Consider the following 25,197-nt stretch of genomic DNA (forward strand, 5'->3'; position numbering starts at 1 on the left):
TCAGGTGTGAAAGACATTAATAGCTACACTAATGACTGTTCCCCCAAGTGTGTTCACAGCACTTTCAGATGTGTTTGGCTTTTGCCTCCTTTACAGAGACTTATTCAAAGACAGTCTCAGGCAGAAAGACAGGCTCGACTTTCCAGTGCATCAGCCATCACACAGAACAACACTGGCCATCCTCAGGATCCACACGGGCCCAAGTGTGCCCCAAAACTTTCTGTGCAATAACCAATTCTATCTATCTGCTAAGCCTGTAATAACTCTGACAAGCAGTTCAAAGTTGTTTACGCAAGTTACCAAATATGTGAAATACCTAATGGAGTTAGAACTGTGTCAGATGTGTGCAGTAAGTGCTCTTAAGTCCCACTCAGAATAGCAGCTGCCAACTATTTTAAGAGTCCTGTTGCAAGTCATTAACAGAAATGATGTTTCTGTAATTGTCTTTATAATTGCAGCCTCAAAAACATATTTCAACTTGACCCCAAAGTAATTGGGTAGTTTGATGATGAAAAACGCCTTCTCTCGACAAAAATGTTGGCCATGCTTTAAAAGGTTATATGTTTTAAATAAAAAACAAGGATCACAGTTTGAAAATCTGTAGTACACAAATTAAAACAGATTCTGCCTGTATGTACTCAGTCCAGAGCAGCATCTGCCCCTCTGGGAAGGGCACAATGACACAATGCTCACCGGCACATCTTTCTTGAAGCTGACTCCAGTTGGTCGGGTGATGGTAATGGTTTTTGCAACGGTGGTGGTGGTTGAGGTGGTCACTATAGTGCTGACTTGGCCAGCAAGAGGAGCTTTTGCTGGAACCTGGGCCTGGGCCTGAGCCTGGGCAAGTGCAATACTTCCAGGGGTGGTGATTGAACCCTGCATCTTCACAGGAGGATCTCTGGATTGCTGTCCATATTCTATGTACTAAAATAGGGAGAACAAGCACATACAAAATTTCACAAGCAGCAACAGAACTATAGGCTGATTTTCAGCATGAGCACTATAAAGGTTTGCCAACAATCATTTAAATATTTGACAATCTTGCCATAAAGGAATCTCTAAATACAACTGTATACCCTGATAAATCACATCCTGTCACTATGGACTCTCCTATTGAAGAGGAGCCTCAAGAACTGCCTCTGGCCTCAACAAATTGATGTCAAGCATCACAAGACCAAACATGCTTAATATTTTACAGAGCACTAGCTAAAAAACTCCATCCCTATCCCTCCAAGCCTAGAGCAGCAGAACAAAAGAGGAGAAAGAGCCTAAGAACAATGTGTGAATATCAAGAAGCAGGCTACAAAGCAGGTAAGAAGTCTTCTGCAAGGACTCTGACAGCTAGACAGAACAGTCTGCAGCTCACCATTAACATGCAAAACCACAGTTCAGAAATAGCCAAGTTTTAGATATTACATCTTCTGAAGTAGTTCCACAGTAGAAAATTAGGTTCTTCCCTACTGCTATACATTTCCCCAGAAACTGGAAACATCAGACTGTCATTTAAGGGGTGCAGTCTGAAAGCTGTTAGTGAAACCAAGACTGCTACTGGACTTTGCAGCTTCGGGTGTGAGCCTCTACCTTAATGGCAGAGCCAACCATTTTTCCTTATTTAGCTCATGCTCTTAAGCTCTGCCGCTGGGATCAGTTTTTCTGTATTTCTACCAATAAAAGCACATTCAAGGCAGACACCATGTGATGAACACTGTTTTGTTCAAGGTATTCTCATGGCTCTCAGACCTTCAGGAAAGAAATTTTTCCTGGATTATTTTATCAGGTCTAAGTATGAAACTGTATAAAGCCAGCTGAATGACCTCTATTTTAGACTAAAACTCCAAATCATTACGGGACTGGAATATGAATACACAGAGGCACTTTAAAACTTTCATGCATGGACATACATGCATTGTGATTATGCAGTTATATTCAGATAGCTGTTTCAAAATAAACAACCCAAACAGCTTTATGGAAGCAGGAAAGGCACCTTCACCTGCCTACCCTACCCCAGGGCAAAACCTTTAAGAAAAGGCATTTGATTCTGTGGATGTAACATGGTCTAAATCACCACGGATGAGATTGCTTTTCCAAAGGAAAACAGAAATTTGCTCTAAAGAATTTAACATCATAGAAACTTAGTGTTGCTTACAGACACACTCACCTCCTGTAAATGATGTGGGAACTGTATAAAGTGACTAATAGAAGCCAAGTGCTGACAATACTGGGGATAGTCCTTCAATCTGTCAGACAAAATGTGCATTAGTCAGAAGAACAAGCCCACATCAGAAACAGTATTAGAGAGAAACAACTATCACGTATGTCATTCCCATACTGCACCACAGAATTACTGCTGGACTCCTCACAGCAGCTGTGCTATAAACAAAGCATTTCCTGCAAAATATTTTTTTGCTGCAAAATCTATATTAAATCACAAGATTTTTTTCACAGCAACTCATCTTTTCCCACATCTCTATACTTCTGACCTAGTACACAATTGCATTTATATCCAGTGTTTGCAATAAGACTACTGGGTAAGTTATTTGTACTCTGGTTCAGTGCATTTTAAACAGCAAACCAGCACACCTCACACCCAGAATCTTCTCTATCTGCAATTCATAAGAAGTTTTGAGAAAGAACTTTTTCTGAGATTATTTAGCCATACTTCTCTGTATAAAAGCAAAGTTCTAGAGCTCAGTTCTGTCAGTCTCTCAGTAATGAATAGTGCAAATGGCACTCCACTGGAAAGCACCTGTGAAGGGTAATTACATTCATCCCATGTCTAACAAGCTGTTAGTTACTTCATCTAACTCAACACATACTGATTTTTATAGTATAAGTAGTTTCAGCATCTCAGTTTGTCCCACATTTATAAAGGTATCACACAGAACATTTTAATTTAGAAAGGTTACCCTTTAACTAGCACATTCACACATTTTGTTTCAAGTCAGTTTATCTTCTGAAGAAACGTCAGAGCTGAGCTGTGCAATCCTGTACTGCACGATTAGAGCAGGTTCAAGGTTCACAAGACAATACAGGCACTATTAGAAATGTACCAAACCCACACTCACCTATTTTTAAATCTATCTAGTGCAGCAATACCAAAATAGTACATTTTGGATGCAAAAGGCTTTCGTAAGGCTTCAAGAACATAGCGCAGGGCCAGGCCCAATGCCATGTAAGTAACCAGTCCCTTCTCTATGATGCCCCCGAAGAGACAGGCGGTTATGTGCAGCTCTTTGTCTGGGTACTGGGGAAAGAAACGATATTCCTCAAACAAGTTCCTCAGCATACAGTTAAACACTTCTCGTTCCCGTTTAATATTGGAGTCCTTAAATCTCTGCAGCATTTCCAAGACCTGCAAAGAAATTGGAAATTGTTATCAACAGATTTGCTTTATTTCAGCCCTTTCCCATGTTCATGTTTCACGAGTGTCTGCAAGTACTAAGGTACATTGTGCTACCACAACCACAAAGTAACTGCTTCATTTTAGACAGCAGACAGACACTACATCACTACAACCAGCTTCCTCTTCAGACTTTAGTTCTCTTTTAAGCAACTCCCTTCACGCAAAACTTTTTTGTGACCGCCTACGCCATTACTTTCAAATTAGAAAAATTAAAATTAATGTTGTGTCTTCCATAATTTATAACCGTGCAAATATATTAAAGCAAATTTGAAGTACTTCAAAGAGTAAGTACATCAGACCAATAATTACTCTCATAGAGACTAACAAAAATAATTATCAAAAGCTCAGAAGGTAGAACTTGGGACACTTTTATATATCTGGATCTTGCAGTCATTTTTACATAGTTTAAAACCAAATATATTTAAGATAATTTACATAGACTATTTAAAGTCACTCTTTAGCACTTATTTTTAACAAAAAAACTTCCACACCACACTGAATCCTTCCCACTTAGCAGCATTTTAGGAGTGTTAATTAGACACCTGAAGTCTTCAATCCAGACAAGTCAAAGCTGAATATAATGAATGAACAACCTCCAAGTCCACTGTGAAAACAACTTCAACCAAGCAAAAAAGTAATGCTGCAAGCATCCACCATGAGTCCTTCATTATTTCCCACTAAAAGTAATACATGAAGGATCAATTATGATCCAAGTCTCTGGACAGGTGCTGTAACTGCTACAAAGGGAACTCACCTCATCCACGGACATGGTTGGGTGTGGGGGATGGTTGTAAATACGCTGGAAGTAGCTGTTTGCCTCATCATCTATTTCTTTGCTAAAGTGCTGATTAGCCTCTGGCCACACCTGAGATAAATCAGCTGTTAAAAGAAGGAACAGGTATCATACTCAGGACAACTTCAGACAGTCAGGATTTCACCTAGTCCTTTTCAATTCTTCCACCAGTCTATACAGAACTGCTAGTTCTTCTGAAGAGCAGGATATTTAACCTTCCCAGCAGACAGGAATTGCTATTTAAAAATCTGTTTTCAATATGCTATATTTACTCAAAAAAACTGCACCCTAAGATAGCATTTACCTCACAGTGCTCTACTCCCAGAACCCAGTGCATCTCAAGCTAACCTCAGCTGACAACTACATAACTGAATGCAGAACACTCTAGAATAAAGCATGCTACACAACATTAACATGCACACAAACTTGCACACAAACTTTCAGGCCAGCCAGTGAACTTCCAACAAGTTTCTATTGAATGTTCAAGACCCAGAATATAAACCAATGGTGATTACAGCCACCTCCACTGTACAGATAGGTAATTCTGCTGTTATTGCATACAGCTTCTTTGCTAGCTCCTCTGTAACAGCAGTGTGGAAAGTTTAGCATATGGCTGTGCTTCCTGACCATTTGACTGCTTCAGCATCTCACTGAGCATGCTGCAGAGGCATAAATGAGTTAAGGATAATGGCTTAGTGTTAAGAAACAGATTATTCCTTTCAAAAACCATCTTTCCACCAGATTTTTGTCTTATTTGTATTCAATGTTGCAGTCTATTCCACTGCTTCACCTGTCAAGTTCTCTGCTGCAACAGGAGCTTACCCAGGTTTAACCTTGTTACAAACAAAACAAAAAACACCCTGGAACCACAGACATACAGTTCTCTGCCAAAAGCAGGACAACACTTTTGTTCAAAACACAGCACAGCAGAAAAAGGACAGAAACACACTATTCATGCAAACACATTATATTATATTTTTATGCTAATGAGTTCTTTTTTAACACCTCCCACCCCCAGACATTTGGCAAGCTATTAGGATACATGTTTAGAAGCACCTTTTTCAGACTAAGATAATAATAAAACTTCTAACATTTACCACCTACAGATCCAAGCTTCCCCTGAAGGAAACACAGATTAACTGCAGACCACAGTCACACTTCACAGCCACAGACAACACTACCACTTACAAGGTTTCATCTTACTCTGCTGGAATGTAGGCTGGTTCAGTCCAGATGTGCTCAGCTTCCTTTGCACGAATGGGTCATTGTTCACCGCAGGAAGGCCCAGGGCTCCAGTTCCTATGCCAGTCAGGCTACCCGTAGTAAGACCACCTACTGGAAAGCACACCTGTAGTAAGACCACTTACTGAAAAAAAGCAATTGGTCATCTCATTTGCACTCTCACAGTGTCCACTTACCACTCCTCCTAGCACTTGTCATTTCCAAGAGCACAGAGCTTTATAGCCTCATTGCTGTCTAATATCAAGCAGTTTTAACATAAATAGTTCTTCATCTCTTTCCCAACCTAAAATAAGGCTGCTATATTTGTCAAAACACTCATCCTCTAGACTCAAACCTTTTACCTATTGCAGCTCCAACACTCTGAAGCGCTGTTTCAGCAATGACCCAGGAGTGAGGACTCCTCACTCCATACTGGAGCATAACTCCCTTCCCTATGACACAGCTGTTTGTCCAGTGTGACTTCCCACCCTTAAAGGGAAGGAAGCACCCAACCCATCCTTAAGGGGTGGGCTGTCACATTCAGTATTTCCAGCCACAGCAACAACAATGCCTTAGCTGTGCCAAGGCAAAACCAAACCACTCCCCCCAAAGAGCAGTACCTGGAAGCTGTGAAGAAAGTCCCCCGATGCCGCTGAAACCGGTTGTCTGGTTTTGGGTGGAGAGAGGCGGGAACGCTTTTGCTGGTGACTGAGGAGTGCTGAATGCAGAGCCCAAGTTTGGAGGGAAGCCTTGCATGCTCTGGGTGTGAGGAGCAGCTGAGCCACCTAAACTAAGAGAGGCCATTCCTGCAAGCGAGTCGATCTGAATGAAGAAAGGAAGATTATACAAACATCCATAAACCACAATCCAGATGATTTTGGGCATGTTTTGTACAAAGACGGCTAAATATCAAAATACTTATGAGAAAAGCTCTTCTGCATGGTTACTGTAAATTCTGAAGTCATCCAGATCACCCCAAAAGATTAGTTTGTCTACAGAATGCACTCATTTTTCTTCTGCAATCACATGAAATCCTACTCTCACAGGTTCTACAGAAAGCCTGATTGTTCCACAGTCTGTAGCTGAGTGTAACACAGCAGTAAATGCTTACAATAAGCAGCATTTACTGCTACTTGCAGATTTTTATACTAGTTTATGCTCTGCAGTTTGCAATCTCAGACCCCACCTCAAGACTTATAAAGCTGTTTCATTTGAAACTTGAGAGTATTTTTGACTGTCTGAAGGACCCTATTATGCCAACTTTTCACAGCTAAATACCTGAACGAAGTCTATAATAAAAAACATTAAGACCTGGTTTATGAATAGGAGGGAAGGCACAACACAGTCTGCCAAAACAGTAAGTAACTGACTAGGAACAACAGAAAATGGTGTTATCTACCCAGAAGACAACATGACTACAGAGTAAAAATTGCTGCTGTTTGTTCATACGAGTTATTTTGTAGCAGGTTGCCAAGATACTTGGTACATCTGACGAGCAACTTCAATAAAGCAACAATTCACAAGAAAAACACTGTCTGCATTTAGTTTACATAATCTACTGACAATTCAGTCATTCTTAAATGCTGAATTGTCACTATTTCATGTGAAATACTTTTCACCAGTTAAAAATCTGCCATTGAATGTAACTGCTAGAAGCAAAACCTGTCTGTAATGTGTTGCTCCCAGAGGAGGAAGGGATGATGAGTGGCAGGGATTAACTGAAATGTACCTTGTTTTTAAAAGAGCAGTTCAGTTGAGAGCTGAAGAGCCCCAGTTATAACAAGTCCTTATGCTCTAGCACTGTGGCTTGGCCCGTGAAGCTACAAACAAGACACATCAGGTTCAAAGGCAGTGCTTAATTCTCAGAAGTCCTAGTAAATTTTAGCACTTTAAAAGAAAGCCTCAGTTATTTTAAGTAAACCAAATATCTGTCCCTCCTCAGTGCTCCCATCCTGTAATACTTCACAGCTCCTTCTTACAGACATCAGTGAAGTGAAGTGAAAGACAGTTCTGAACTACATCCCTCAGACATTCTCTAGTTACAAGCAAGCTATCAAGACATGCAAGCACAAAACTACGTGAGCCAGACGATGTTTGACTTAGTCCTGCAGAAAGAGCTCAACTAGTACAGCAGAACTAGCACTAAATCAACAGCAGCTTCTGAAAATGCAGCATGAGGTTGTTCTACCTGCACAGGAGAGATGGCATCCAAGCTGCTGGCACTGGGCGGGCGTCCTTTGGGCATGACTCCAGGTGGGGGCTGCCGAGCCTTGTTCATGACATTACTGCAGTTTGCTACCATGGTGAGGATCGTCTCTGACAGCTCCTGAGAAACACTCCTGGGATGTGGAAGCACGACAGTGAGCCATGTAACATCCACAAAAATAAGGCCCTTAACTTATTTGATTTTCCTAGAGAAATTGAGGCCATATTTCACAAAAAAGAAGCTGCAAAACAACCCAAGCAAAAGCTACCTTTTGTTATTAGAAAAACGTGCCTTAGATAATTTCCCAAGAGAAACAGCTATATTTAAATAGAAAAGTTTAAACTGTAGTTCTACAACAATGTCCAACAGACTATTACTTTGTTTTTGATTATTCAAGTACTCCTTTACAGTTACACCAGTAAGGGCTCACAGAAGCCTGGGATATGTACCTACATGGCTCAAACAGTTCCTGGAAGAGCCTTTGTCTGCTGTTGTCCACATGATGGGCTATATAACAGCTTTAGCCTCAGGAATTAAAATACAGATAGTGATTCTGTGATCCCTTGTTCAAATCTGCCCCTCAAGGCTTCTTCCTGTACCCAAACTTCACCATTTATGGTTATTCTCATTCTGAATCTCATTGCACACAAGGTCTCTCTAAAAGATGAGATACATGGGCTATGTACTCACAGACAAAAAAAGAAGAGGTAAATATCACCACCTGCTTCACTAAAACTCATCTGTCTACAGACTGAAAGACGTGCTTCACACACTGGCACTAAACCCAAACAGGAAATTTAACTAATCAAGGAAAATAGAACCAAAAACATCAGAAAACTGAAACTTAGGCACAAAGTCATTGCACAACAGAGCAGTCAGTACCTCTTTCCAAAGTGTTCCATGTCTGACTGCCAGGTTCCCAAACTGGAAGGAAAACCAGCTCTGTTGCTGACTTACCTAACCACAGACATAATAACAGAACACTAACATTTTCCTTTTGGAAAAAACAGCCAATTATTTATGCTTTCCTGAACTTCAGTTATACCTTTTTGGTGAAGACAGTTAAAGCTGCAGATTCCTTTCTGTAATGGTGCAACTATCCTAATACAGCTTTGTTGTTCTGCTTACATTGTCTGAAGATTCCTCATTTCAATTTAATTTTCACAAGCTTTTACTGCTTAACTCTCAGGATGAAGGAAAAAAGAACAAAGGAACCATTGTGATTAAGGCAGAAGAACTGAAGATTAGCCTTCAGCTTTGGCAGGTATCCTCCTATGGGACACACAGAATTAATTAAGGGCATCTAGAGCCAGCGATCCACTCTGCAGTGTGGGGAAAATCCCACCCATGAGAGATGGGAATCTGGGGAGGTACCATGGGTGACCAGTTTCTATACAGGGCAATGGACATGTTAATAACTGTTTCACAAGCTGGCTCCTTTACACTCTTTTAACATCCTCTCACCAGAGCATCATTTCAAAGACTTCAAAACAAATGGCCTTGTGGGGAATGTGTGAAAATGCAATCAGAAATCTACTTTCAAAAAACCCCAAAGACATTTCTTTTTCAGAAAGTGCAACCAGACCTGAAGACAGAGGTCTGAGCTTGGTACACAGTAGAGTCAGTATCTACAGTATGTATTTGCCCTCACCTGAGCCAGTCTCAGAAATCTCAACATTTAAATGGATGTATGCCCACTTGAAATGCACCACAGGATTTTTTTTTTTGATGCAGGAAGCATTTTAAAATCACACAGCATTTCAGTCAGCCATGGAATGGGTCTGGGGAGTTCACATGTGGTTACCAACCTCAGTCTTTTGCCCTTCTCCTTTTTGGGGGGGTTAAATTGGCAGTCTTTATGCTTAAATACTACAACATGCTTTTGCAAAACAAATTCCAACTTGCTGTAGATAGATAATATAGCAGTCCAGAATGAGGACAAAGAGAGACTTACAATCCCTGAGTTGGACATTTATGGTGACTGGTTTGGCCATTTGTGCTTTGGAGAGAACCACTAATGTTTTGTCCCACCATCTAGGCAGACTTAAGGTTAACTTTTTTATCACGTCAAGAGACACACTGCTATATCAAATTGCAAACATCATAGTATTTTTAGATAGCACAGAACTGCAGGTTTTCTAAAAAAAACCTCCAAAATCCCAAACCAATCAACCCAACCAAACCAAAACCCACAAAAAAACCCAGTCTGCATTTCAGGTAAATGAAGTTGGTGGGCTGAGAGCCAGGGACCAGAGTCTAGAGCAACAAAACCGTCACTGTAAGGGAAGTTCCAGCTTGCTGGAATCACCCGTTCATTTCTCTTACTCTTTTTTACCCCCAGACACTTTCTCACAAAGTGGGAACAAGCCTCTTCATTCCTGAGGTACAGATACACTGAAGCCTCTTCCCTGCTTGAGACAAGGACTGAGAAGAAATGACCATTCCCCACACTGACACACTTGGACCATGCAGGACATGACTGTGTGGAGAAGGCACTGCTGCCCCTCTCAACTCACTGCAGCTCCACGAGGGAAGGACTTCTCACAAGCACCTTGTTAATAAATTACATGGCTGGTCAGCCTGTGGTGCCTGCAACCAAGCCTGACTTCACTGTAAAAACACTCAGTAATAGAAGGAACACTTATTTCTTTTTGAAGACTCAGTGCTACATGATGCCACAACTGCAGTGTTCACCGGTGATAAACAAGCTGCACCAAAAATAAGTCTCAGAACATGCAGGGACCTGGTGGCTAAAAAAAGTGTCTCCCAGGTCACAAAACAAGACAAGATCCAACTACAGCCTAATTAAAGAGCAGGCTCCTAAATCAACAGATTTAGGAAATGGCAGGCTTCAGCGAGTGAAGTGCAACTACCCTCCCAAATGTATTTCATATTTACTGTGATTTAACCTTCTAGTCTTTACAACGCCTGTTTCCATTCGTGACTGAAACCTAAGCTAATCAAAGCAATTGCTTCATGAAAGAAATCCAAGCTTTTTCTTTCTAAAGCTCAAAGAGAATAACTAATAGAAAATGACTGCAAGTAGGTCACATTCTTGAATAAAAGGGAATAAAAGTAGCTATAAAAAGAAACCAAAGGCTGTGAGAATTGTGCCAGTAGAGAACTAGTGGCATTTGGAATTAATGGAATAAATAAAACTTGGTAACACATTAAAATTCAGAACACAATGACATTAGATACAATTCAAATCTACAGTTAACTATTAAACCTCTAAAACAGACACTGCAGCATGCAAAATAAGGAATACAAGTTCATTTAAGAACTACAGTCTCAAAAGATGCACTTTGACTTGAAAATTAAGAGCTATCTTTTCTGACCAAAACATGTGCTAGATAATTTTATTTTAGAAACAGCCTTTGAAGTTCAATTACACAGGTTCCAGCAGGAAACAGCAAGTCTTTTCTCCTTAACTCTTACAGGTACCTCAACTTCTCTTTCAGTTCCAATACTCATTGTGACCAACTCTGTGTCGGTACTAATTTCCTACTACCCACATGAGAGCCATGAATCATCCTGAGTACCTTTAAAGAAGTTTCTTATCTCTTTCAAGACCACACTGGCTAAGCCAAAGGACATGCTATAAACTCCAGATTATGTAACACACACTTGGACATGCCAGCCTCATTTGGTGCCAAAATGTAGCAGCAAAACAAGCCCCATCTCCAGCTTCCAGTCACTCTGGCTCACACACTGCACTACTCTGCCTCTCATTAGCTCTGAAATACTGCTGCAGTTCAACACACCTTGATCTGACAGCATTAGGAAACAACACCAGATGTTTTACAATTTTCAGTCACATTTACTATGTGTGTACATAGCATTTAAAGACTGATTTGCCCAACTTCATTTTCCATCAGCCCTGTATTCTATCCCTGCCTCCAGCAGCTCTCAAATCCAAACCCTTTTCTTTCTACTTCAGCTAAACAATCTGATCTGCAAAAGATGTTCAATATTTTCCATCTTTGACTACTTTGAGTCTCTCTCAGAGACAAAAGAAGGTACACATATCTAGTTTCAGTCTCAAATGCACTACAATCACCACTCTCCACTTTTTTCCTACACAAAAGGATGGCACGAGTTCTTTCTGCCAAAGCAGTTACCACACAGAAAAATTTGGTTAACACAATCACAAAATCCATTATAAAGCCACTGCTTTCCAAGATGCTGTCCCATTCTGTAGCCATGGCCTGGATTCCTCTGTCTGAATTACAGCCCTATATCTATCTAATCACTAACAACTGATTATCTGACTAACCAGCCTCCAGCCACCACGATCAGCTCACCTGTTTGACAATAAATACTCAAGCTCTTGTGATCTAGCCTACAACAGAAGTTTCAATGCAAAATTAAATGTACTACGGCACCTATTCCTGCAAGTTAATATGCTCTCATTAACCCCATCCTCCACATGAAATTCCAAACCAGCTGTGACCATGTGCCAGAAAGCCAGCTGCAAACTAATTACTCTTTCAGCATAACCAATAGAATTCTTACCCAGCACAAGCTTGCAGACAGGCCAACATAGTCGCCAAGGTTTCTGGAGGAAGCTGAGCACTTTTGGGCTGATCCTTTTCTGGAGCAAGGCCACCCAAGATAGATGGACATCTTCTCTTTAAGAAAGTCATACAGGCCTGGATGAAAGGTTCCTGAGGAAAAAAATGTTATCTTAATCTCCCAAACCACAACCAAGACACTATTTCAAACTTGGCAATTGCACCATGGAAAGAATTGCACTAAGCTACTATAGTTCAGTGAAAAAGTTGAACTATCAGACTATAGACACTTTTGACAACTTTAAAGCTACATAGAAAATAGTTAAAGTGACTTAAGTTAGTCACTGACAAGAGTGCAAAAATAAAGAGAAAAATCCTGCTTTACCCCATGCTCCCGAATTTTATCTGTGAGCCATTTGTCAAGTTTGAGGTATTCCCGTCGAGAGGCAAGTGCAGCAAGGTCAATAACAAAGGCAAATGGAGTACCATTTAGCAGCATTGACAAGGCCTAAAGAAAAAAAATCAGAAGACTACTAGTGAAGACACACAGATACCCTTTCTCCTTTCTTTTCTTTCTAGCTCCCATACATGTCTTAGTAAAGAGGTCTTATTATGACATGCTGCTATGCTTTCTTTGTCAACAAAGATTGGTACTATCAGCTTCACTTACAGCTCGCTTGTGAGACAAATAACCAAGAGCTCTGATTTGAAATCATGACTTCACCTTCTTTGAAGTGACCTTGTGCTGACAGTTTTAAATTCCTCCATGATATGAAAAACCACCAGCAAGTGGTCAAGAGCTACCAAAGTGATATTGCCACAAAGTTAAGCAGAAGAACATAGCATTGTCCTGCAAGCAGACCTCAGCCACTTCAGAGATACTTGGAATATATCTGCTCCAAGAGGTCATCTCTGAACACTGTAATTGCTACAACAAAACTGACTTCAAGCAGCAGCTGGTGCTCTTGCACTTTGAGACACCCAATTATTTTGCACCTAACTTTAGGAAGCAATAAAGGCCCCAAAGAAGTTAGTCACAACTTCCAGTCTTTTCTTAATGTATAAAATCTAAGAGCTAGTAGCATTCTCAAGAAATCCCCATTCCATTATGTTTAGCAGTGCCACCTTCATACAAACATCTGATATTTTCTACATTCTCATTTCAATAATATTCAAGGTTAAAGCAGTTAAAGCTCTTCCTGGATTCACACAGCAAGCAGTTCTGCTGTGCTGCTTCCCAAGGTACTTGTCAGCTAAGCCATGATAACCAATCCCACTGCAAATACCAAATACAATGTCTTGGGCTCACAATAGGACAAGGCTGGAAACATCTGGAGTGAGATACCACAACTCAGCTGAAGAGTACTTTAAGTCACATGAACAGAGGCTTTTTTTCTTTAAGATGAGGAACGGCAGCCACAAATAAATTCAGACATGCCTAAACTATGTAATCCTTACTAAATTAGTCTAAGTTAAGCCTAGCTTTTGTTAAAAGACGAGCAAGTCTGCATAAAGCACAAGATAAAAAATAATGGCAGTATTTTGCAAAACTCACCTTCAAGTCTTGCGCCACATCAAGAATACGTGACAATTTTGCCTGGTCATACTGCTCCCCTCTCATGTACCATTCTGCCATGGCATGCATGATAAGCTGACGAATTGAAGGAGACTGACCCTGAGGAGAATTAAATTAGGATTGCATTCCATGATTGTAGTAACAGGATCAATTATGTGAACATTCAATAGGGTGCTTCACAACAGAAGGGCTTAACATACAAACATATTTACTCTTTAGCTTCAGAACTTGCTTCTGATTTGAGCTCTTTCTATGGAAAAACAAACTACCCAGCAGCTACAAGTAAATCATGTAGCTGGCTGCAAATGGTGTAGATACATACATCCCCAGCTCTTTCCTACCACTGTCCAGGACCAATTCCTCTCTATCATCTAATTGTTTTCAGACTACACAAATATTTAAAATGTTATGCCTGGCATGATGTCCAGAAGTGAAAATTCAGTACCACACCTTAAAAAGGAAAACACAGTATCTAGATAATTGCTTATACAGGGGCAATTTCAAAATACAGCACAAGTAAGATTTGTATGGCAGCAAGGGTTTTGTTTAAAGGAAAAGCGTCATGGAACGGCACCATGTCCCATGGCAATCATCATTCAGTGCCCTGATCTCAGAGCTACCCTGTGGAAAAATTGCCTCTACTGCCATTTCAAGACCTCATGCAAAAAAGCACTTCACATCTATTCTACCCCTCATCCTTCAATTTAAAGACTTCCATCAGGAAAATATAAAACATTCTTAGCAAGACATCAGAGGTCAAGCTTCTTGCCATTAACTCTACTCTAGATGAAAAGGGAAACATGTTTGCTAATGCAGATTCCCTCCGACCCCAGAGACTTCCTCCACTTTAAATTCTGTATGACTTGGCTTAACTACCAGTGCACATAATGATGAAGGCCACACCAAACAAAACATCCATTAGAAGTATGGGATTTACATACACAGCTACCATATCTCTACATGGAAGCTCTCCTTGAAAAAGGTCAGCAGGCAGTCTCAAGTTTTCAGGAAACACTCAGACTCCAAAAACTTCTGGTGCAGGTAGTTTCTTTATGTCTAGAACAGCTTTCATCTTTTTGGCAAGTACAAAGGAGATTATTTTGGTTTAAACCTTCTCACCTCTTCCTACTTCAAGTTTTTACACTTTAAATGTGTGAGGTTGAGAGTTGAGGGGGTGAGATAGGTGATGCTGCTGTGAGGGGTTTGGGGGTTTCTTCTGGGTTGTTTGGTTTTGCACTTTTTTCCTTTTTCTTAAAATGAAACTGTGGTCAACTTTGCTCAAACCTAAAGGTTTAAAAAGTCAAACTTAAGACTTAACTTGGTTCTCTGTACTTTTCCAGGAATATTTTCTCAGTGAATATTATTGAAAATCAAATTAAGAGAGTTTGTTTCAAGTCAGGGACGAGACATCCCACTACTCTACATAAACCATGGATCATTTACCTTTTGAGTTTTAAACTGACCAGTTCATAAACCAATACAAACGTAATTGTTCAACCCATTTAACAAGCTTTCAAGTTACAGGAACACATTACAGTGAAAAAATACTGACCTGTCCATGCCATGCATAGTGCAAAATGATGGCTGAGTTGGGATGGTTGCCAAGGAAAATTGGCATGAGCGTGGAGATGAGTTCATGGCGCAAGGTGTGCCAGGACGTGTTGATCTGCAATAAGGCCAAAACCAGCATATCTGGGCAATGCTTGATAGGAAAACTGAAGAGCTGCTTAACCTGTTCATACTGCCCCACTTCTGCCAATCGTAACAGAGACTCAATCAAATCCAGGCTCTTCCTAACAAAAGAGAAGAAAAAACAAAGAGACAACCCCCACAAAGTTACCAAGCAGCAAGTTTACAGGATCCTGGAATCAAATATTTTAATGCAGCAACTGTAAGGACATATAAAGCAACACCCACTGCAAACAACCTGACGCTGCAGCTCTTATCATGTACAATTAAGTCTGCAAGAAACCATAAAAATAACTCAATATCTTAGGAGCTCCTAATTATGTTAGGGAGGAGAGGGAACTGAAAGCTGATATTGAAGAAATTCAGCTTGAGCTGGGTTACTTGGATAATGGAACTTGAAACATACATCCAGCAACAGAATACACTTAAAGCACCTTAAGAGTCCCCACTTCTAGAAGTTAGTGAGGAGACTCTACTTGTTTTGCCTGCTTTACAGACAATTGATCATTGCCCATTTACTTGTATTCCTCATCCTTCAATTCCCTATTCTGGACTGTATAATTGAAAAAGAAGCAAGTATCTGTACTGAAATAAGCTACATGGCTATACTAAAAGAGGAGAGTAAAGGTCAGCTCAAAGTCACACCAGTCAGCTTCATGCAGTAACTCGCCAATAGCCACATAATTTACTAATTAAATTTTAGGACTTTCATACAAGTAGAGCAAGTTTCTCTAATATCATCCTGGGAAAGACAGATTTAAGTGTCAAACCACCTTCTCTATCCCCTCCTTTCAGCTTGCAGGATATGCCAAAACATCAGCAGACACTCTCCAAACAAGCCAGACTCCAACAGAAGCAAGCTATTATGGAAGTACACAGGAAGTTCTATACTGTGAATGGTTTCACCAAACATGTCACAAATTCTATTGGCTGATCTACTGGTATGTACACAGCTACAATAAATCTGGCTGCATAAAGATAAAGCCACCTTTGAGCAGACAATTAATCTTACTCTAACTGTATGTATGAAAAGCAGTTGAGATCAGGTTTATTACCATGTAGCAATTTCTCGATTGTCATCCTCTGGTGGTGCTTTCAGGATGTCTGTGGCAACAGTATGGCAAGGGTAGTCAGCAAAACAGAAGATGTCAGGGTTTATGAGGGAATGTTGGATGAAGGAGAGCTGGAATTAAAAAAAATATGTCAGAAGTAGTTTGGACATTAGAGTTTCAGGGGTCCTTTCGCTTATCAAGTGCCACATTTTGAGAATGATACAAATCAACTAAGCTGCAGGGATGAGCCAAGCTTCACTGTGTGTTTTAAGCAAGACTAAACCTCACACTTCTAGCATTTGAGAATGACGGGTATAGACATGCTGTGGATACCTGTTTGCAAGAAGCTGTGGCCTTTTAATGTAACCAGGGAAGCACTCCGGAGCACTGCCATGCAGCAGCAGTTCCATGCTCAGCTGCACTACACACCAGAACTGTGCTGGGGCCAAAGGTAGGGTCACAGTGCACAGCAAGTGACCATGTCCCACACAATGCACTCAATCACACGTGGTACTTCTGTAACACACCTGAGCATTGTGCCTTACAGGCCAAGGGCTCAAATGAGGATTATCTAAACATTCACACTACTAAACTTCATTTATCATTCAAGAAACTCGGGAGCTTTGCAAATATTCTACAGATAGAACAAAAATGTTGGTAAACATACCTGGCCCTCTGCATGCTTCCAAGGTCTGTATATGGCATTAACTGGAAAAACCTCCATGCCAAGCCCTCTCTGGATGCCAAAAACAACAATATTCAGGCCCTTGCTATCACGAATCTGAAATCCTGGATGGTCCAATTCATACGTCACTACTTTGAAGTCCAGGGTAGGGTTCTGCAACCAGACAAACAAGGATTGTGAGCTTTGCACATTACCATCTTCAGTACTGTCTTGAAAGAGCCCCTCTTCATCAGTATTGTACCCAGCTTAACATCCACTCAACTTTTAGAAACAAGGGTTTTGTTTTAAAGAGAGATGTATTTATATGGTTGTGAGATTTTGATGCAAGTTAATGTTTTAAACTACCCTGTGAGATTGCACTTGCCCAGCACTACAGCAGCTGTCTCCCCTTCCAAACATTTAATTAACAATTCTTTAAACACCCCAAACATATAGCTCCTCTCTTAGCATATTAACTTACTCCTTTCCTAGGCTTTCACACCCTCTGATAAAAGCTAGAAGGGTCTGATCTGCTTGCAAGCAGAACATGCTCCTCCTTTTGCAAAATGTAAACTCCCAGACCTTGTAAAGCACCCATTGTATTTTCAGGAAGTGTGAAACCGTATTGATGGGGGAGCTTGGAGGAAACTGTGGCCATTATGGAACACAAACAATTCATTTTGGAGATAGATGAGCACCAGAGACAAAGCTATTTTATGGCCCAAGGTTTAGAAAAATAAAACAGTGACTTCTGCATGGGGAATATACAGAAAAAATCCCATATAAGGCAAGCAAAGGAAATGGCACTCGTGTTTAACTGAGTTCATTACAAAAATAGCTGCCTATAAAGCAGTGGAAAAACCTTCCTATTTCTATAGTGCTATCATACATAAGAAGCAATAAAGAAGAGTTTTGGAATAAGTAGCTACAAAAATACTTTCATTTTCATCACTAATGCCTACAGTAAGAAGTTTTCCAAAACAAGGTCTCTCATGCACAAAACTTTCCACTGTCAGAAATACATTGAAACACAAAAACCCTCAGATAACACATGCTGGAATACATGGGAGCAGTGTGGAATGAATCTCAAACTGCACCCAAGTTACTCATTCAAGTAGCTTCCATTTCACAGAATTCGTCAAAATTTTCTTGTTCATGAGGGGAAAAAAACCCCCAGCATTTAAGTACAGTTACTTAGAGAGATTCAAAGCTATTTGGGCTGTTGAGGAGCTTAAAAAGGTTTATCATAGTGAGATATGCCCTGCTTTATCCATATGAAAAACCAAGATGCTCACAAGACTTACCAGCTCTTTAAGAACATCAATCAAGACCTCCACATTCCAGGTATGGGCTTGGCTTCCATCACTCTTATCTTTGCCATCACTCCAAATCCCACTGCCAGGAGCCGAAATAGACTGCAAGACAAATACACTGAATCAAACACTAGTAAAAAATAAAGCAGTCTCAACACCCACTGCCTACAGAACTCCCTGCACTAGAAAGGTATAAACAGAAGTTCAGACTAGTAATGACATCAGTTTAACACTTTGAGGATCTTTCATTCATGAAAGTATTAGAGATTTACAGCAAAACAGCCAGAAGTACAAGTACTGAATAATACAAGCAATTGTTAAATTCCTAGAGGCCAGCATTTTAACTCCTCCTTCTGCTGAAATATAATCCCCATGAGAACAGGCCACTCACTTGTAATGGAATTCCATCTGTCAATCCTGAATGAGTTCGAGCCATCATCCCCAAAACCCTGGCAACCTGGGCAGCTGTGACTTCCCGCACACCAAACTGCATGATTATGTTGCGACATTCTTCGACACTAAGATGCAACAAAACAGAGAGATCTTAGAGGAAAGCAGGTTTCACTGCAGCACAACGCAAGACTACTTCAGCCAAATTAGTCAAATGATCCAACAGAACAAAATTCCAGGACAATCAAGAAGAAAAATTCAGTAGGCAATCTGTGCAATTATTTCCATGAAATACACTGCGCCACATTTCCAGTGCAAAGCCAGGAGTACTGAAGTGACAGGGATGTCACAGAGATGTTTCACAGACTATGCTGTCAAAGCAAAAGCACAGGGTAGGTTTAGCACTGTTCTTGGTTAAAAGCACTTCCACTACTGATGTGTGATACAGAGCTTCAGAGACTCAAGTTTTCTGCTACCTAAAAGCGAAACAAAGGCTTTGAGAATGCACATTTCAAAATGCTGACATGCTCTCTTCAAAGGTAAGCTGTGAACGTTTGCCCTTCAGCCTGGTATGAACCATGGCACCCCTGAGCAGAGGGCACCAGCAAAAACCTCCCAGGAGACAAGAGAGAAAACAAAGAGCAGATGCCTGAGTTTCAACTTCAGAACTGAAACTCAAATGCCTCAGTTTCAACTTCAGGTTTTTTTCCATTTTGTGTATACTTCATAACTAGGCCAGGAAGATTTATATAGCATGAGTGTTATAAACTGTTTTATTAACAGGCATGTGTTAACAAAGGAAATAATTCAGTATCTTCCAACACATGGTGTTTTTACTTCTTGGTTTAAACAGAAACTCATGTTAATACCTGCAAGATTTCATCACCTCCCCAAAGTAATTGACAGTCTTTCTCTTGAAATACAGAACAATTCAATTCTACCTCATGCTTCTTACAAAAAAAGCAGGTTAGCTTCTTTCTGAGGGCTAAGTTTTGCAAGAGCAAGTTCTTCCAATACTCTAGTGCAACTTAGCTGGAATTTATGCCTACCCAGACACTTTCATTTTCACTTATGAAAGGGTGATATTCAAATTCTTATGAAACCTTCACAAGCAATGTGAATCCTTTTATGCAGCACTTCTTACCATGACAAAATTCTACACAGTGTCTACAGGCATGTAATACACATTAGAAGAAAGCAAAATACAATCAGAATTCAAATAAATGACCTCATAATACTTGATAATATTCTACTTATTTTAGTAGTTAAAGTGCTCTTTACCTTTTACCTCAAGAAACAAGTAAGAAAACCACAACCACCACCCACAGTTACATGCCTGAAAATTACATTTTCCTACAAACCTTGCACAAAAGCCATAGCCAACTTCTTGCATGAAATCTGCCAGAGAACTCTCCATCATGGTTTTGGCTATCCCTCCAGAATCAGGCAGGATCCTGTCCATTAGAATGTCCCGTTTTTCAGGGTATAGAAGTGGTGCAAGCACCACAGGGCAACGCTCCTGGGGAAAATCTAAAGGCAAAAGTAACAGTGTCAAAACACCCAGAACATCAGCTGCATGTGAAAGAGTATTCAAAATTATTCCACTGCTGTGCTAGAGTTGGCCTGCTGCTGCAGAAATCAAGAGAACACTGATGCAGCATCCCTCCATCCCATTTTCAGTTCTCTACTGGCACTGGGATATTCCTAGAGAAGAAGAATGTAGACTAAACTAGGCTCATGCAGGTTCACATCAGCTCTGCAGCTGCCCAAAAGGCCAGCCAGCAGCTGTGCTGGTTTAAGTTTAGAACTAGATTGTCACTAACAGCAGTTATCCAAAAAAAGCACAAGGCAGGAAACAATACAGCAGTCCAGCAAAAGCCACTCCTCCAACTCAGGAAATATTAGGAAACAAAGGATCTGCTAGTGAGTCTAAGAAATAGAGCAAAACTAAGCCAGGCACTTGAGCACAGAAAGAGTAAATACTCATTTTTTCCTTCCTGGCAGGCGAAGTTCAAGAGAGACTAGTAATGAGAGGATCATATCTGTGGATCAGAGTTCTGCTCACAGTGGAGAGCAACAAAGCACCTTGTGGGTGGGCCTTCCTGAGACAGCACCATTGACATACATCATCTCCATACCCTCCAGGGGCATTCCAAGAGGAGTGCCCAATATCCCAAAGCAGAGTGTCAGGAATTACACAAGCTAATATGCCAATCTTTACTAAAATATATATGAACTAAGAAGTTATATTAAAAAAAATTAGAACAAATATTTTGCTCTTGTACAAATGGTATCTTCCTCTAGGTCTATGCAGAACGAAGGAGTGGGTTAAGTTGAATTACAATCTTGAGTCCAAATCCTCCCTAGTGTGATAGGTTTATAGCAAACACTGGTTTTGGAAAGGAACAGACGATAATGTAGCTTTCAGGAAATGAACCAGAGTTAAACTCAGAAGTACCTTCCTCACTGTTCTAGTGTTTCCTCATGGATCTGCATCTACTACAATAAAGCAATGCTTAAAATGCACTTGTTTGAAATTTATATTCCTTACTCTGTAAGGGGGTTTTAAACTACGGTGCACTGAGCTGCTTTAGTTAAATCCACAAATACCATGCCATACAAGCAAACACAGACTTGAATATCCCTTACTCCATGTTACCACAACTTTTCAAGAACATGAGATCACATTACTTCTCATTGAAAGCAAACAGAATAGTGGTACTTTTCTGTCAGTTTAGAACTATGAATATTTACTGAGTTCTAAGCAAGCTCCCCACCACTTCAGCACTCTGCACGGACAGCAAGTCATGAAAATCCAGCTTAAAGTCTGCATCTGGTCAGGCTTCCTGATCAGCACCACTTACCTCTACGTAATGTTTTGAGGAAAGCGTCAATCTGCTCCTGTCCTACCCCAAAGGCTCCCTTCTGCCCAAAGAGGAGATGGGAGAGGAGAAGGTGCAGGACCTCTATTGCAATATCTTGGAAGCCACCTTCTTGATTTCCACTGACGTCTGCGTCAATGTAAGATCGCAAAAGATCCGGGAGTTTCTGTTTGATAAACTGGGCAGCTTTTGGAAACAGAAGAGGTTGGAATCAAAACCTGGGATTCTGTTTTAATATGAGATTCATTTAGCTAGGCACCATGCTCTTAATTTGAGTTTGCTTACCACAGGCCACAACAATTCAGATTTAAACAGAAATCTCGTACCTGAGAACTCAAATATTAATGGACCACTACAATTTAAGACATCACAATACCCTAATTTGATTCATTATCAAGCAAGTCATTAATGAAATGGTCCTTCAGCTTCACACAAGATGACTGTGTCATCTGTTGTCCCTCCCAATGGCACCACTAACTGCAAGATCAGGTCAGGCAGGTACACATCTACCCATCTAGAAAGCACACTGCTGAAAAGGGCTGTCCCTGCTGCAGTGCTTTAGAAAACTTACCAAAACCTCGCAGATCTGAGCTGAAGGAGTTCAGTAAAGCCAGACCAAAAATTACCTACAAACAAAAACAAACACCATAGTAAGGGGACCTTAACCTTTCTAATTTGCGAAGTTAAAAAAAATAAAATAAATAAAAATTAAAGTATTTTTCAAATAAGCGTTCACCTACCTCTTGAACTTTACTTAATTTGATGACTTTACTCAATTGGGCAAATAAATGGGGTGAAGGCTTTAGACTCTGAAATAGGTAAGAAGAATACAATGAAAGTTGTTTTGGGATTTATCTCATTTGCAACGTGTCAGACTATCTAGAGTCTATTTGCAAGCTTGGAATATTAGTAACAATTCTGCTGCAGGTTAACACACAGCTTCTACAGTTAAACAACTTTCCAACTGCTTTTGGATATATTTAATCTAAAAGCTTCTTCCATATATTCCACTATTTAACCACTATCATGGCTTTCATATTCAAAGAAACAGAAGCAGTGATGATTTGTTTTGGTTCCGGTGCCATACACAAGCCATGAAGTACCAACATTAGATTGTAGTATTACAATGAAGTATCAAATTAATCTGCAGTCATTCTGAGTATTGACTAACTTGCTTAGTTTAACACAAAAGAAACAACCCACACCAGGCAAGCTCAGGTTTTGAAAAATGTACTACAAGGGAAAACTAGCTGGTTTCCTAGGGACCAATTCAGTGCAGTTTCTGCCACTGGGATCCCCCTCAAGAAGCATACAAACCTTCTGATAGTGCAAGGGATTGTCAATGGCGTACGACAGCGTCGAGATAAAGTTTGGTTTTGTAATCAGCGACGCACACTCCTGGATCAGAAATTGAGTCTGAAAAGAACAAGATAACTTGAAGACTCATAGTTTTGTAACAGGACAATAGCAGAAAAACTAAAAGATAAAATACTTCTGTAAGTGCCCAAATTCTCTCTCGCATCAACTAACTTCTTTTCATTCAAGCTTTTTTCAGGTTTGCTTTGCTTTTAAGACTGACAAAGTGATAAAACATTTTCCATCATAAGTGAAATGTTTTGCTTTCTGTAAACATCCTCACACATTGCAATAGACACCCCAAGAGTATTTGATTCATGGTTAGGAGGTAAAAAGTCTGCAGCAAAATTGCTTAAGAATGAAAATACTCCTGCCAATAGACACAGTCAGCACCAGAAATGTCAGTTAATGAATTTGGACAAACTCTTAAAATACACAGAAAGGTTTTCAAACTAGAGCACTGCATCTGGTAAAGTAGCATTTGTACTGATGCAACCTGTTTTCTTCCAGATCGAGAGATTTTAAGTCAGATATCAGTCTGAGGATTGGCAAAAAGTGCTTGCAGTTGAAAGGCCATATAACCAGAAAATAAGTTTGTTTGAAGCTACTACTTCTAACCTGTCCTTGTGCTTGACCTGGATGAAATCCCACCGCAATTTTTTAACAATCAAAATTAATAAACAGAGGTGTTGGTGTAAACTGTACCTGATGAAAATCTTTGCCACTGCTTTTACCATCGCCACTGAAATCCACGTGCGAGAATAGACAGCGTAGTAAATGCCTGTCTGCCTCGGGACCGTGCCTATTCACAATCTGGAAAAAAAGTATCCAAAAACAGCTTAGTGCAAACAGTCATTACTGTTTATACAGAGCAAGATCTGGGTCTAGCACCATGGATACAGCAGTACTGCTAGTAGTTAAATCATCTACAGTTTCAACAAAACTGCTATAAAAGTTCCTTTAAATCAGTAACCTAGGAACCACATCATTAACTCTATTTGCAAATAAGAAGTATAAACAAAGAATCTGGACACACGTCACTGACACAAAAGCCATGCATTTCAGGGGTGGAAGTCTTACAAAGCTAAGTAAAAAGGGATTTTCAAGTCACCCTCATGATTCTGCCACCAAAGCAGCCCAGAATCCACACAGTCCACGGCCTCACTTTTCCCCATTTTCTCCCACAGCTCCAATGCCTAACTCTGCAAGAACACAGCCTTGGGACAGCACCTGTGCAATGGGTGATCTGCATTTGCTGACTTACAACACCTATCACTCATTACTAAATCTTAACAACATTACATTTCTGTTTGCACCCCCTACCATTCACCTTAAGTTTAACTCTTAGCTACAGACCTTTCAGCTTGTTGTCTGAAATAGCTGCAGACTGTTTCAGAACTTGCTCCTTTCTTTACACCCCAACCAAGTGGACAGCATTACTTGTTTTTAATAGAATCCATACTGTCAGAAATGTGAAGCCAATCAACAGCAGCTTGCCTCTTTTGCCAAACAGTAGCAGTTAATAATAAATCCAACCTTCATTTACTAGCAACATTTCTCCCACTGTTTTCCCTTTTCTAGCTGCAGGAGAGACACAAATGTGCCAGCAAAAACCTGCAGCTCTGCCTCTGGTCTGACTGCCTACACCAAGCCCACTGCTTCACCCGTCATGAATGTCCTTGTTTGCCAGTAGCTTCTTTGTGCAAAGAGACAAACAGGGCTGCTTTAGGCTCTGTCTGCTCGGGCTCTGATGCTGGACTGTTTTCATCTCCATTTTTCTACTGTTATCTGACACTATGCTTCCCTTTCCCTCAGAGCCTGCTGATTCCAGTGACTGCCAAGTTTTGTTCTGGAAAGAAACTTCCAAGTGGAACCTAGCTCTGCTTCTTGACCAGAGGCTATAATATACATGCCTGTGGTATGTCAGGCCAGGGTAAACAGCCCAGCTGTGGTGACAGCTGGGACTTTGAAGGCAGCCATACCCCAGGATCAGGAAAATGCTCAGACTGGTGCAAAAGGCAGCAAACCTGAACTGACAGCAAATCCTACTACCTAGCTCAGGCTTCAGAAAACAGGCAGTTTGTTTAGGCAATCACAATCAAATACAAAGATTTGGATGTGGTAACAAGACTGGCATA

The 25,197-nt window shown here is 40.4% G+C and overlaps 1 protein-coding gene and 1 non-coding gene across 8 annotated transcripts in view; both read right to left on the reverse strand.

Annotated features, from left to right (window-relative positions):
* The window catches only part of CNOT1 (CCR4-NOT transcription complex subunit 1), a 55,279-nt gene that overhangs the window by 21,607 nt on the left and 8,475 nt on the right, over nt 1-25,197 (reverse strand). For 2 of the 7 annotated variants that reach the window (XM_039721337.1, XM_039721336.1), the window contains exons 3-23: nt 23,765-23,872; nt 23,021-23,119; nt 22,444-22,512; nt 22,275-22,329; nt 21,686-21,889; nt 20,183-20,351; nt 18,823-18,949; nt 18,423-18,533; nt 17,122-17,292; nt 16,458-16,585; nt 15,266-15,506; nt 13,693-13,812; nt 12,523-12,645; nt 12,139-12,290; nt 7,606-7,756; nt 6,038-6,239; nt 5,385-5,528; nt 4,158-4,282; nt 3,066-3,352; nt 2,159-2,237; nt 694-924 (exon numbers count right to left, since the gene is read on the reverse strand). In XM_039721337.1, the coding sequence (XP_039577271.1) occupies nt 694-924; nt 2,159-2,237; nt 3,066-3,352; nt 4,158-4,282; nt 5,385-5,528; nt 6,038-6,239; nt 7,606-7,756; nt 12,139-12,290; nt 12,523-12,645; nt 13,693-13,812; nt 15,266-15,506; nt 16,458-16,585; nt 17,122-17,292; nt 18,423-18,533; nt 18,823-18,949; nt 20,183-20,351; nt 21,686-21,889; nt 22,275-22,329; nt 22,444-22,512; nt 23,021-23,119; nt 23,765-23,872 (3,096 nt within the window). Of the gene's footprint in view, nt 1-693; nt 925-2,158; nt 2,238-3,065; nt 3,353-4,157; nt 4,283-5,384; nt 5,532-6,037; nt 6,240-7,605; nt 7,757-12,138; nt 12,291-12,522; nt 12,646-13,692; nt 13,813-15,265; nt 15,507-16,457; nt 16,586-17,121; nt 17,293-18,422; nt 18,534-18,822; nt 18,950-20,182; nt 20,352-21,685; nt 21,890-22,274; nt 22,330-22,443; nt 22,513-23,020; nt 23,120-23,764; nt 23,873-25,197 lie in introns of all 7 variants that reach the window. The other 5 variants (XM_039721339.1, XM_039721338.1, XM_039721335.1 and 2 more) reach the window with 3 other exon arrangements.
* On the reverse strand, nt 7,139-7,274 carry LOC120508173. The gene has a single exon (XR_005628947.1). It is a non-coding gene; the product is annotated as a small nucleolar RNA SNORA50 (small nucleolar RNA).

The sequence above is a fragment of the Passer montanus genome, unplaced genomic scaffold (assembly GCF_014805655.1).
Source record: "Passer montanus isolate IOZ18808 unplaced genomic scaffold, ASM1480565v1 scaffold45, whole genome shotgun sequence".
Classification (NCBI taxonomy): Eukaryota; Metazoa; Chordata; class Aves; order Passeriformes; family Passeridae; genus Passer; species Passer montanus.